The sequence below is a fragment of the Aphelocoma coerulescens genome, chromosome 2 (assembly GCF_041296385.1).
Source record: "Aphelocoma coerulescens isolate FSJ_1873_10779 chromosome 2, UR_Acoe_1.0, whole genome shotgun sequence".
In the NCBI taxonomy this organism is placed as follows: Eukaryota; Metazoa; Chordata; class Aves; order Passeriformes; family Corvidae; genus Aphelocoma; species Aphelocoma coerulescens.
Window position 1 is genome coordinate 78,795,108 of NC_091015.1, and position 13,143 is coordinate 78,808,250.

General features: G+C 41.1%; 1 protein-coding gene across 9 annotated transcripts in view; it reads right to left on the reverse strand.

Moving 5' to 3' along the window:
- Positions 1-3,441: 3,441 nt before the first annotated feature.
- The window catches only part of FARS2 (phenylalanyl-tRNA synthetase 2, mitochondrial), a 237,803-nt gene continuing 228,101 nt past the window's right edge, over positions 3,442-13,143 (reverse strand). For all 9 annotated transcript variants that reach the window (XM_069008176.1, XM_069008181.1, XM_069008180.1 and 6 more), the window contains one exon: positions 3,442-3,787. In XM_069008176.1, coding sequence (XP_068864277.1) covers positions 3,649-3,787 — 139 coding nt within the window. In that variant the 3' untranslated portion in view covers positions 3,442-3,648. The remainder of the gene's footprint in view (positions 3,788-13,143) is intronic.

A 13,143-nucleotide genomic window follows, 5' to 3' on the forward strand; every position in this document is an offset into this window, starting at 1 on the left:
GCAGAAGAGACAGTAGTTAGAGTTCTCAATGGAAGGGAAATGACCACCAGTGATTTACTAACATAGTTTGGATTCTCAGTAGAAAACTGATTTCAGATTTGTGCAACTGTTTGACCATGGCTGGCAATACCATGGCAGAAGTGACTGGGTCAAGGGTAAAAACACAGAGCCATTTCCTGCCTATCTAGATCACACCACCTTTCATTGCAGCACCTTTAACAAGAACATCAGAACCACGTAAGTTTAAGCGCACCGTAAATCTGCTACCAGTTTACTGGGAAGATCCCAAACTGGGTGTTAAAGCTAAATCTTTAGTCTTTCAAGAATCACAGAATCACAGTAGGAACAAAACCAGCATTTAGAACATTTAAACAGTACATACTGTTCAGTCACACAAATCTCCAGCCAGTACTCCTGTAGCTTCTTTTGCTACAATTGAGTTTTTTCTCTTTTATTAAAGGATGTTGATATAAAACCCAGAGGCACACAAAAACACACATAGAAGTAGCTAAGAAAAACAAGACGCAGTGCATTGTGCCTGTCACTAGTCAGTCAGCATACCCATTAATTACTCAAATGCTGCTCCCCTTAGTATTTCCACATGGCATGGTATCATTTTGATATTTGTGAACTCATCCCCCTTTACTATACTTGTAGCTCATCCAAGGTTGGGGGATATTCATGAGACAGATTATAGGGTAGCAGAGACCAGCAAGGGATCTTACCTGGGCAGCGATGTTGTCCTTGGTCTTCAAGCCAGTTCACCTACCTGTGTGCTAAATACATCTTGAGAAAAGCTAAGTGACAGCAGCGGGTAGCCTTTCCTTTGACAGAGTTGGTCAGTGACTGTCCCAAGGACCTTCCTCAGTCACACTCCCACCAGGATCAATCCAGTCTCTGAGGTCCTGTTGGCATCCTGTGTCTCTGACCAGCAGTAAAATAAATCATGGCTTTTACAACCTTGGGATTCTTACAAGCTCTCTGTTGGCACCCACAAGGGATCATATGATTTGAGAGTCTACTGCTATCCATAGCAAATTTCTCCAGTAAAATTAATGTCAGGCTTTGAAGGGAAAACCGTATTTTCCAAAGGACAGCAGCATAAAAGTACAACACTGATGCCTTCTGATCTGAGGTTTGCTTTGCTACTTGTGGTGAATCTCTGCCACGACAATGGGTCTTTGGAGTAGATTAATCCTAGAACATATTTGAGAAAGGCTTACCTAATCTAAACATACCCAAGTATTTATATTCTGCTCACAGCCAGCCCATATGATTTTACAGGCCTTCATATGGTTGAATCACACTTGCTTCTGAAGAGGCTATTTGGTTTTTTAATCTCAATGGTTCATGTTTTTGCCTGAAAGTTGCTCCTATGAAAATTCAAACCCCAGAAGATGATCCCTTGGTGTCAGGTCATCTTCAGGGAAAGCTTTGAATTTCCCCCTTATCCTACTAGCCTGTGAGATTAACCTTTCTGTTTCAAAGGATAACACTACTCCACCAAGACCTGGCCGTTGCAGGAAGCCCATGCTCACTGGAGTGCAGTCCAGACAGAGAATCATTGAATTGTTTAGCTTGGGAAAGAGCTCTAAAAACATTGAGTCAAACACAGCTGATGTTAGTGACTGGATATGGGCTGATCCTAGAACATCCAAACTGCCTTGCAAAGCCAGACATGATGTCCTGTGGCTGCAGTGAAAAAGGCTCAATGTCCAATTTTTTCCTTGCTTTTCCCAGATTTCTATGTCCCCAAAACTGACTGATCAGAATCAGAGAAGAACTGAAGGATTTGGGGAGCAGAAAAGGGAACCCTCACTAATTAATAAATTAAAAGAGAAATCTTGTGACCTACTTCACCGCCGATATTTTCCTCTTGTCCCAAGAGACTTTGTTCTTTCATACAGCACACAGGTTATGGCACTCTTTCCACAGGCAATTCCATCAGTTAAGATCCACATAATCTAGTGCCCCATGTGGCAGCATCAGGCCCTGCTTTGGAACAATTACTGCTCAGTGCAGTTCAGGAAAGTCCTCCTCCTCCTCAGGTCCTCACTGAGAATTCTGAAAAGGTGAAGGACGAAGGGGACTGAGAAACATCAAGTGGGCTAGGCTGTATTTATGGATCTTAGTAGATGATGGTTTAAAAATAACCAAGTAGGTTTTTCTGATGCCTAAATGGCACCCATTCTTTTTGCCTTGTTGAAAGTCTAGCATATTGTTTTCATAATCAAGTTATTTGGATAACACAACAGTGATTTAGATTAGGATTTGTTTACACAGCTAAATATGTTGAGTAATGAAATTAAAATGAGCACTCTGCTTCTGTCACATCTGCAACAGTAACTGGCTTCTTATGGTTGAGTACAAGCCTGCTGCACAGATGTTTCTTGATAAGGTATAAATCAGTGTTAGATGCTGTTTGTTGCAGCATTTTTACCGCCTTCTTCCCTGAAGGAGGGAGTGTTGCCTGCACAGCAACCAGATGTGACCTGCAAGACTGTATGAAATACCATCACAAGCCAAAACCAGTCCCATATTCCATATCAGCATCTGCAATGGCTCAATCAAGTGTTTATCAGATCATTTGAACACTTCTACAGGCCCTAGCATCATACCACTGCCAGAATTTATTTATTATAACCTGCAATGAAAAAGGCAAGCATCCTGTAAAGCAACTGGCACTTCAAACAGCAGAAGATCCCATTTTAGTTTGCTTTCTTGCCTTAAAGGTCAAACTTCTGAGCAGACACTGCTGCCAGAAGGCAAGATACTGTGAGAGATCAAGGCAGCTGCTTTTCAGGGCATTGTAGGGAAGAGTTTCTATTTACTGCCATCCTGCCCTAGGTGATATCAATACTTTGATGGTGACAGGGGAGGAGACTTGCACTGGTGTCTATGCAAAGAGAAGTCAGACAAGGGAGCTTCTCCCCTGGTGAAGGCAGCACAGCTTGGAGCACCTCACTAAGCTCTGCTCAGCTCTGTGGGAGCAAGAGGATCTAACAGGAAAAACTTGCCAATGACCCAGCATTTGAAGACAGCCAAGCCTGGCCCAAGCCACACTGGCTCCTTTTCTGATGCACGCAACACCCATGGGCTCTGAAGGTAAGAGAGCCAAACTTCACAAGATGTACTTCTTGGAAGGTTTCTTGAAGCAAATTCTGACATTTCTTATTTATAAAAAGAAAATCTGGGTGGGGGGCAGGATGAGTTTTTCTTCCCTGAGCTAACCCATGTCTCTGATTTGCTTCACTTGTTACGCGGACAGAAGATCCTGTCAACACAGAAATAATGCCAAGTATTTACAGTTTAATGGAACCCAGGGACCAATTAACAACACAGAAAACCACCAGGCAGTGTATTTCTTATCGTAACAGGAGGGAAATCTTACATTACTGCTGTTCCCCCATTTCTTAAAATAAAGCACCAGCGCTTCGTCAATGATTTCTCAGTAGTAATGTTTATTACCTGCCAGTTTTACCATTGCCCATTTATCAATCGCTTTCTAGGTTCAGTCACAAAACCCCTCTCTCTACTTGTGACCTAAAGTCATCCCTAAAAATAGAAGGGAAAAAAAAAAAAAGAAAGAAAAAAAAGAGAAAAAAAGAAAGAAGAAAGCAACTGTCCTTGGGGCTCCAGAGCAGCGTTCTAGAACCTGCCCTCCACCCCAAGCTCCCGAACTGCTGACTCCTCAATAGCTTGGTGGATGCGATGCACCTCGTCCTGCGTTAGCGTCCTCTCCGGGTGCCGGTAAATGATACGGTAGCAGTGGCTGACCTTCTTCGTCCTACAAAACACAAACCAAAAGAGGACTCATAAATACATGTGCCTACAAATGCAAATACATGAGGCCAAACACTTACTCTCTGGATCATTTTTATTTGCGGTCTAATTTTGCTCCTGCTGCTTGAAAATCACCTTAATGCTAAAATACACAGTTCAGAGAGGCGGGACTGAGCTGAATTTTAATTCTGGCAGAGGACTTTGCTGAAGTCCACCTTGTACCTCAAATGATATTGTGGTGTGGTAGCTTCTCACCAGAGCAAACAACCCCGGGAGGAGGGCTTCCTATCCTGTGCTATGGAAAGTAAGAGACAAAGGAGAACAGGGAATGATGGGGGGAAAAAAGTATTTAAGAGTTGCTGGCTAGGCAAAGACAAGTTAATGAAAAATCAGGATAAACCATTAAGTTGAGTAAAAGTGAAAAAAATCTTCTTGCTCTCCATCAAAAGCAGGCAGGAGCACCTAGTTCTTGCTAGGGCATCTCTGTAATTGCAGTGCCTGTGTTACTGAATTTAAATGGCAGTTGTGGCATCCTTTCTAGTTTTGAATGGAGCCCACACAGCTTCTTCTTTCAAAGGTGAACACCCACTTCTGTAATAGAGAGAAAATCTGAGGGGAAAAATAATGGGAAACCAGAGAGTACTAGGCAGAAGAAGCTCCCAGACTGGCAGAATTCTGCATTTAATGGCACACAAAGGCAGTCAGCAAGCTTTGGGTCATCTCTCTCCTGAAAATTGTTTCATGTTAGAACCACGTTTATGTTTATGACTGCTTGATTAAATCTAAGGTTAGATGTGTTCATCCACAAACATAACTCTCAAGATACTAATTTCAGCCTTAAATCCTACTAGAAACAGGGACAGGTAATTTTTACCTCAGGATAGCTGTTTGACACCAATTTTGTCCCACCTAATAAAGGTGGGAAGTTTGCCCTGTTCCCACTGGCAGTTTACAAAAAAAAGGCTTCTTCTAATTAAAGCATTCCTCCTTTTTTGTGTGCTCTGAAGATAAAGCAAGTTAAATCTGGCTGGAACCTGAAAGGGCAAACTGCATTTCATAAAATGTTAAGCTGACTGCAGTTAACTGCTAAAAGCCAGCCAAAAGCTTTCCCTGTGTGCAGGTTAAATGCTTCAGAAAAGTGATTTTTAAGAAAAGAAGGGAAGGTGTAACTGTGGGGATGGTGTTGCTCTGCTCTGCTCCACCTCTTCAAAGCAGCCAAGAGGACAAACCTGGGGGAAGCAAGTAAATGGAATAACAAAGATTTGGTCAGATGCTGTGTTGCCAGTAAGAAATTTGAGTAAGAGAGAGAGAGAATGCATCGGAGATCAGCAGAAACAATTTTCAAAACAAGGCTGGCAAATATCCTTAGAGCTGGTAGTATTTCAGTTTTTAAAGGTGCTACAGGAATACACCTGATCAAAAACATTCACAAATTGCTTCAGCTGGAAATCTGTTTAGAAGGTGTACAGTCACAGGGTTAATCCCAAAGTTTTGCAAATATTGGGAGTATAACCCATGATGGAAAATTCATTACCATCGTTAAATGTGATGTAAGCAAAAGTTTGCTTAATGTAGGTGTAGCTACAGCACTGCTTCTTCACTGGCCTTGGTTAAATGAAAGTGACAGTTACTCCTGACTTAGGTGTTTCTGCATCCCCCCTCCCTCCATCCTAGTGAGGAGTTCATTCCGTAACAAATTAAATATGGCAGACCAGGACAAATAGTTTCTTGTGGGTGTTGTGGAAAAACAGTAGCTTTAGGAGGTATTTAAATCAGGAAAAGGTAGAGGTTGTAGAGAACAATTCTGCTAGCTGCACCTGAAGTTAAGCATTGGTGTGAGAGAACTAAAATGGGAATTGTATTAAATGTAATTAATCTAGATTTAATTATAGGCAAAATTGAAGTTGTAACTACTAATACAACATGGCTGGCTACACATAACCCCACATAACATGGATGCTACACCATATGCTACATTTTTCTCCCTACTTTTAGCCAGGTTTATTTGCATCTCTGTTCCTAATTGGAAAGAAGGAGTATAAGGGTTCAAAGCTATTTCAATAAAAGACACACTGCAAGTTTCAAGCCTTAAGCATTGTTTCCAGAGTACCATTACTAACTTTTCAAGGGAGATGGGGAAGAACATTTATTGGCTCTTCCCTCCCCTAATACTTCCCCTGCTCCCAAATAAAGTACTAAGACACTGCGATTAATCCCTGCCATCAGCTGCAACTGGAAACAATTATTGTCAGCAAATAATACCTTTGCTCATTCCGTTTCTTGCTTCCCTTTTGTTCTGCAGAGCCAGAGAGTGTTTGCCTACTTTAAAGATGGCTCTGCTAATGCCTAATGAAGTCTCTGCTGCATGTCATGCTGCAGCCTGATGATACAGAAGCAGTGGCCCTCTATCCTGAGAAACAAAATTTTAAGGCCAAAACCTGCAACAGCAGCTTCATGGGGTAAAAAAAGAAGAAAAAAAAAAGGAAAAAATTTGGAAGCTTAGCAGTGAGCACACTGGGCTTTATTTACCTAAAATGCACCGCCAGACAAGCCCATGCGGTTGCAGTCACGCGGACTCCTCTCCCATTAGGCTTCAGCTGATCTTAGTGTCACAAGTCTCCTCTGCAGCAGCCTGCGGCTTTCAGGTAATGAAACGCAGTGAATACAGTGAAGCACTTCTCAAAGGGAGAAGGAAGACAGGGATTTATTCTGATGCCACAGGAGGAAACAGGATACAGACTGTGGACAAACACTGGAGTGAAACAATGCCTAATGCTCTTTCATACAATTTTTGGAGGGAAGAGCTTTGCCTCATGATTTTCAGGAATTGGCACACAGCTGCCGGCATGTGCTAGGGAGCTGCTTCCCTGCAAGGTCAGAGTCACTGCATGGGGTCCACCTGAAGGTCACTGTATATGTTTGGGTATTTCAGCCTGATACCTAAGCACGACAAGAAATTAAGGGGTCTTAGTCTGCCACTAGTCTAATAAAGCCAGTATGAAAGCTACCTCACCCAGCTACCTGGGCTAGAATGAAAGGGTGTGGTAGGCAACAAAAATCAATACATGTGTTAGCTTTCCCTGCATGGAAAACCACTGAAGGATGCTTTAAATGCAACTTGGCTAGAAAGCTGATCCCAGAATCTACCAACAGCAAAACAGTTCAGCGTTCTAGGGAACCTGTCTCAGGCGTTACGTAAGACTAACCACAGGGTCATTTGGTAACCAAAATGTTGCGTAAAGAATAAATGCACGGCATTGGCATTTATCTCTTCCACATGCAATACCACAACAGGAATGAAAATTTCTCCATCTTGTACTGGAAGAGGGAGATAAAAGGGGCAGCAGTGAGTGGGAAACCCCCTACTTTTTAACTGTGTTCTATTTTCCATCTGCCTTAAATAAAGCACAGAAGCACAGAGAGTTCTGTATGGAGGTTACCCCTGCTCTTAAGTGGTGAGGACAACACAGAACCAGACATTTTTCTAGAGAGCTGGATTTACTTTGAGGAACAGAAATCTAGAGATGACAATCACCCACAACATGAAAGAGCAAAAAAGAGTACCATCTCTTTTGTATGCCGAGCAGTTCACTAAGCACTACTACTCACCATGGTATCTATACTGGACCTTTTCCTACAGAATACTATTTAAAATGAAAGATCTACACACACAGTAGTGCAAGCATTTGAGATTATTTTCTCTCTGTTAAGTGACTCATGTTAATGAGGTTCTTTGAGGGTGTCCCTGCCATGGAAATGTGTATCCTATATGCCCTCAAAAGATTCATCAAGTAATTCCCTTACATAAACCTTCACAGAGTACTCAGTGGCTGCAACACCCTTCACAGAGATCACATGCATGGAATGACCTCAGGGAAAAGCTTGTTTTGTTTGCAACAATGTCCTGAAAGCAGTGATGATGGGAAGAAATGAATAAACTATTTCATATTACCAGCATCCTAACTGACAAAATCATGCAGGCTGCACAGCTTTGGTTTTGCTTTGTGGCTCCAGCAGTTCCAGATTGGTTCACATTTTAAGTGGAAATGGGGAAGAATATTAAACTGCAAGAAGATGATGTAATTACCTGTTTCTTTTTGTTTCATGCTTTCAAACCATATCCATCCCTATGATAGTAGGCACAACTGCTAAATATCCTACTATAAATTTTAAATTGACAAATAGCACTCTTTGCTAGAAACCACGTCATGGAAAATGCCTAAAGACTTGTGCTGTATACCTTACCATCAGTGGCAAATACTTCAATTACCATGGTGATAGAATGTAGCAGTAATTCTCTGAACAAAGGTCTTTCCCAAATATGCATTCTCATCAGTCCTTTCAAATGCTAATACTTCATCTCTCTGGAAGAGCATATTGTACACACAGCATATTCTTAAAAAGGGACATGTTTTTGTTTAAGGTGATTTTGATGCCAGTGAAAGGCATTAATATTAGTTCATCTCCAGAAGAAATAATTATTTTAAACCCACAGAAAGCAGGAAATGGTCATTTCTCTTGCATACCTTCTCCAGCTGACACCTGGCAGAAGGGTGGTTCAGCTTCAAAAATAGTTCAGGTCAAGATATGCATGTTGAGACTGTCAACTTAATTTGACCACTGTGGATTTTTTTGGTGGTCACTTTAAAAGTGATGCATGTTCACTGACTGATGATTGGACTGAAATATTATTCTTCTATTTCACAAAAATGAGACAGTAATGGACTTTTTGCTCTTTTCTAATTGGACTTGGTGAAATATGTATCTGAATACCAAACCTTAAACCTGCTTGACCTTTTCATTCTTTCTTTAGTATTAATTCCATTTTAAGTTTCTCTCTTCATGAAAAAAAAAAGTCAAAATTCTGTTAGTAGCCAGATTATTGAGAGAGATAAAGAGCACAGCATGGGATACAACGGCAAAGGACATAACACCTTCTAGTTAAGATAGTGAAAAGTGGATGAAAAATGAAAGCACTTGGAAACTTTTCAGCTTCTCAATCACTGGAAACTGTTAGATAGACATAAGTACAATCTAAGTCATTGTCCAGTATTCAAAAACATTTGATTAATTCAAAAGCTTTGATAATTTTTTTTTTCCTTTTCTGCCTAAGTCTATCGACTAATTTCTTGCATGCAGGAACAGATACAAATAGATAAATAGTGAAAGAAATTTTTCACAGGCACCACTTGAAAGTTTCCTGGCTGTTAAAGGTACACATTAAATGTTTAATGGAACCGTTCAAGCAGTTAGTTGTGTTTTGGCTGAGCACTTTGGCCCATAAACACCTTTTCTTATTTCAACAGATCACCTTGGTTTGTGGACAGAGGCCAACAGAAGAACTACCATGAGCAGTGCAGCCTCTCTTCTGCTAGCTCCCAAGCAGAGGGAACTCTTATAAACAGACTGAGATACAAGAAACAGAGAGAGTATTTCCCTTGTGCACTGTTACAGTCCTCTCAGTAACCAGCCAAGGATACAGACAACCCATCTCAAATCCAAGCACTTCCTATTAAAAAGCTCTTAAGTCTCACAGTGTCAGAAGTAATGGAATCCATTACATGCAGGCAGCAGTAAAATATCATTAGGGTGAAGAAGAAAAGTACCATTCTCCATTATACTAAAAAAAAATCTAGAGTACCCACAGGATCATAAGCTAACTGTAACACAGACTTTTGCTGCCACTGAAGGGCAGAAAAAACCTACAAAGCCTTGGGATTTGGGATTGTGTTTTTTCTTTTTGTTTTAAGACAGTGACTCATTGATTCCTTGAAGAAGGCAATGATCAGTGGTTGTAAAGCAGGTATGAAACCATTTCTCAAGGCGATGGATTCCAGCATTGGTGATGACTGCTTGTCCTCCAATCTCTGTCTCTTTGGGAAAATCATCTATCAAACACAGATGACAGAATTCCCATCATATTTGATCAATGCCAATACTGAGGAATCTATTTCATGTGGATTTAAAGCTGGATGTGACTGAGAATTGTCCCTCTTGGAAGGTGAACTTTGTGCATTCACTTCACACTAGGCCTCCTCCATTTTTAGGGGCTCACCAGTCCATCGAGTGATTCAGTTCAAAATCCTGCTCTAAATCCAGGAAGATTCAAGACTACGCTAGAGGCTGAATATCTTCAAGTCTTGCCTTGCTGTCAGCAGTGTAACCCTAGAGCACTCACCATGCCAGATAAATTCAACACTATGCATGGAACGAGTCTCTCTACTTCCCAAGGCTGAGCCTTTCAGCAATGAAAGCAAGCCATGCATACAAAGACCAGAACAAACCTGTGAGACTCAGAATAGGGTAAAAACCCCTATTTTTCCTTCAGGGTTATCACTATGACAGGATACAAGCACTGGACAGGTGGAATAAATATGGGAAAAAAGACAACTTTCTGATACAAACATACAAAATCCAGTGAAGTAACTTCTACCCATTGTGGTGGCAAATAATAGAAGGTTGACTGGTAAAGTACTTGAGACATAATTTTATGTACTAAATATAGAAAAATAATTGGATGCTGAAAGTAAGAGAGAAAAAATGATAGTCTCAGCATGAGACAGGACAGAATACCTGTTCTGTGAACAGCACAGGATTTTATTTTGTTTCGTTTTCCCTAGGTTTGCCTGAAAAAGCTTCATGTCAAAGGCTTTTCAAAATCTAATCTTGTTTCCACCAAAACAAAATGCAAGGAGTAATACTTTTCATTATTTGTTGTTTAAAAATTGACCGCTGGAGACTTAAACATTCTGTAACAGAGCAAACAAAAGAACAAAATAACTCAATTTGGATATTGTGTCTCAGGGGAATTGCCATCTAAGCTTCTTGACTTTCTCCTTCCCTGTTTAGTTCAGAAACCATGGCAGGACTGCTTTTCCCATGAGAGGACAAGGCAAAAAGTTCCTATGATGGATCACCCCCTCTCTCTGGAAAAGAAACTTGGCTGGCATAGCTGATACTGACATACTGACGAGAACAGAAGCACACATTACCTGGAAGTCATGGTAGTGCTGGCAGCTGAAGCATTTTGGCTACCAGCCAGAAAATTCTTACAAAAAAATCCACATTTTCAGTGAGTAAATCCATAAGAAATCAACCATTTCTGCCATTGCTGGCTCTCCTGCTTTCTCCCCATTTTTCTTGACCTCCTAAATCCCTGGTAATTCAGTGGTAGAAGAACGTATCTCTGGCAGCAACAGGCTCTGCGGTTCTGACAGAACTTTGTGACTTGGGTGTCTCATTCACAACCCTCTTGTGCCCTTCCAGAGCAACTGGCTGTTCTGAAGAGGATGGAGAACACAATCTCTGCAAAGAGTAGCTCTGAAAGACACACTGCTTGTAGAGTTGTGTTTCTTGTGCAAAGACATTGCATTCATCTCTGAGACATAGCGTGCAAGTAAGAGGATGGAAGAAGCTTTGGTCCTCCTCCTATCAGTGATGTTAATGATTCCATTCCTGGTCCTTAGCCGCAACAGGATCACCCTAAACTTTCCAACCACTGGCGATTGAAATGCTACCTGTACTTAAGACTGACAACCCATTCCAATAATCCAAACAAATCCAACATGAGAGGTGAATTCGGACTCTTTAAAATGCTTTCTAAAATATTTATAATAAAAATGCTAAGTGTGATACCTTTTCAGTTCTGAGTGAAAGATCAAAGACAAGAAGTATAAGTATTTAGCAGTTTTTTCCGCCAACTAGATGTTAATACTATAGGCTACAGAAAGTATTACTAAAAATAACACTGCTGTCAAATTAAAATGTATTTAATAATCAAGTAGAAAGGGAATTTACACGAGAATTTAAAATAATTCATTCTCCTACGAAATGAAGATGGATGGCAGTGACAGCTGGTTTGGATGTATCTCCACTGAGCACTAGCAGAAATCAGGGTCTAGATGACAGACAAGTGCATGGGAAGGCCTGAATGCTACTTTAGACACTTGTATAGATTTCATCACTGAGATTAGTGGTTCTGTCCTCACCAGACCCCAGAGGTAGGTGTTTAAGTTCCTTTTACACTTGTTGTGAGTTGAAGTAAAAATGAACATGGGTCTGTGCTCAGATAAGAACCTAAATGACTTTTCCAAGGTCACACAGAAAATTGATGAGAGAGAGGGGGCTTGGATAAGGGCAGTCACAGACCCTTTGGGTTACCCTTCTTTCAAGTAACCCTTCCCACGAACCCACACTTCCAGTCACCCTTCTTTTCTGCAAGTCGTACAGCAGTCACGGAAACCAAAACTGGCTATGGCAGGGAACAGCAACTCATCCCATACAGAACGTACAGGCCAGGAAGAGTGAAGAGACAATATCAGGATAACCAAATATGCTGTTTGTTAACTGATAAACTAAGCCCAAACCCAGAGAAAAAAGGACGGTGACAAGAAGTCAGCAGGAAGAGCTGAGTTAATCTGAGACTAGAAGACAAAAGGGACTTTAAAATAGAAAACAGAGGTTAGAAGAAATTACTTGCCCCTTTTTTTTGAGGAAAAGCAATACATTAAAAGCACCTGCCCCACTTTTCAGCTTGCAGCACCAGAAGGCAACTTAAAAACATTTGTAGCTGTGTGTGTGCAAATAAGAGGGGGTTTCTCAATGGGGCTGCTTACAGTATCTGTCACAGCTGGTGAAAACCCTGCAGCCACTTGCACAATTAAGTGTTGCTTGCTATGTCCTTCCAGTTCATAAGTTATTTTTCCTCTCAGAATTGTCAGGTTTTATGAGCCTTAATCTGGCTAACTGGATTTGTTTTGGACATGCAGAAATTCACCACTTTCCCTCCCTGAGGACAGAGTGGTTCCACATAGACAGCCACAAGAAACATGTTCTCATTGTTTTTCTGACAGCTGCTGCCTTGGGAAGACAACTCAGAGAAAGTCCTTGGAGTAAGGAGAACTACTGGCCAGCAGATTAAACTACTGTTAACACACAGGAAAACTGTCTGGCTGTTAAACTTTTCTCTTGCCAGATCCCACTTGTGCAGGTAACACATTCAGACCATGATGATAAACAGAGTCTGGATCTTGTAGGTGAGGCTTTCCTGGTTATTTTGAATAGAACAATGGGGAAAATGTTGCATCACTATTGAAACTAGCCAAAAGATGACAACATATGCCAATGAGGTGCACTGGCCAGAACTTTCACAGCTGTCAAAACGAGCATTAGTTTGGAAAACTCTAGCTGCCATGTTTGGCATGTTGCCCTCTTAATATTACGGTTGCTCTTTATGAAAATAAAAATGTGTATATGACAGAAGTATGCATAGTGCACATCTCCTACAGTGAGATAGTATGAGCATCGTACAATAAAATACCATGTGGGCATGAAGATTAAAAGGTCAGGGCACAAAATGAG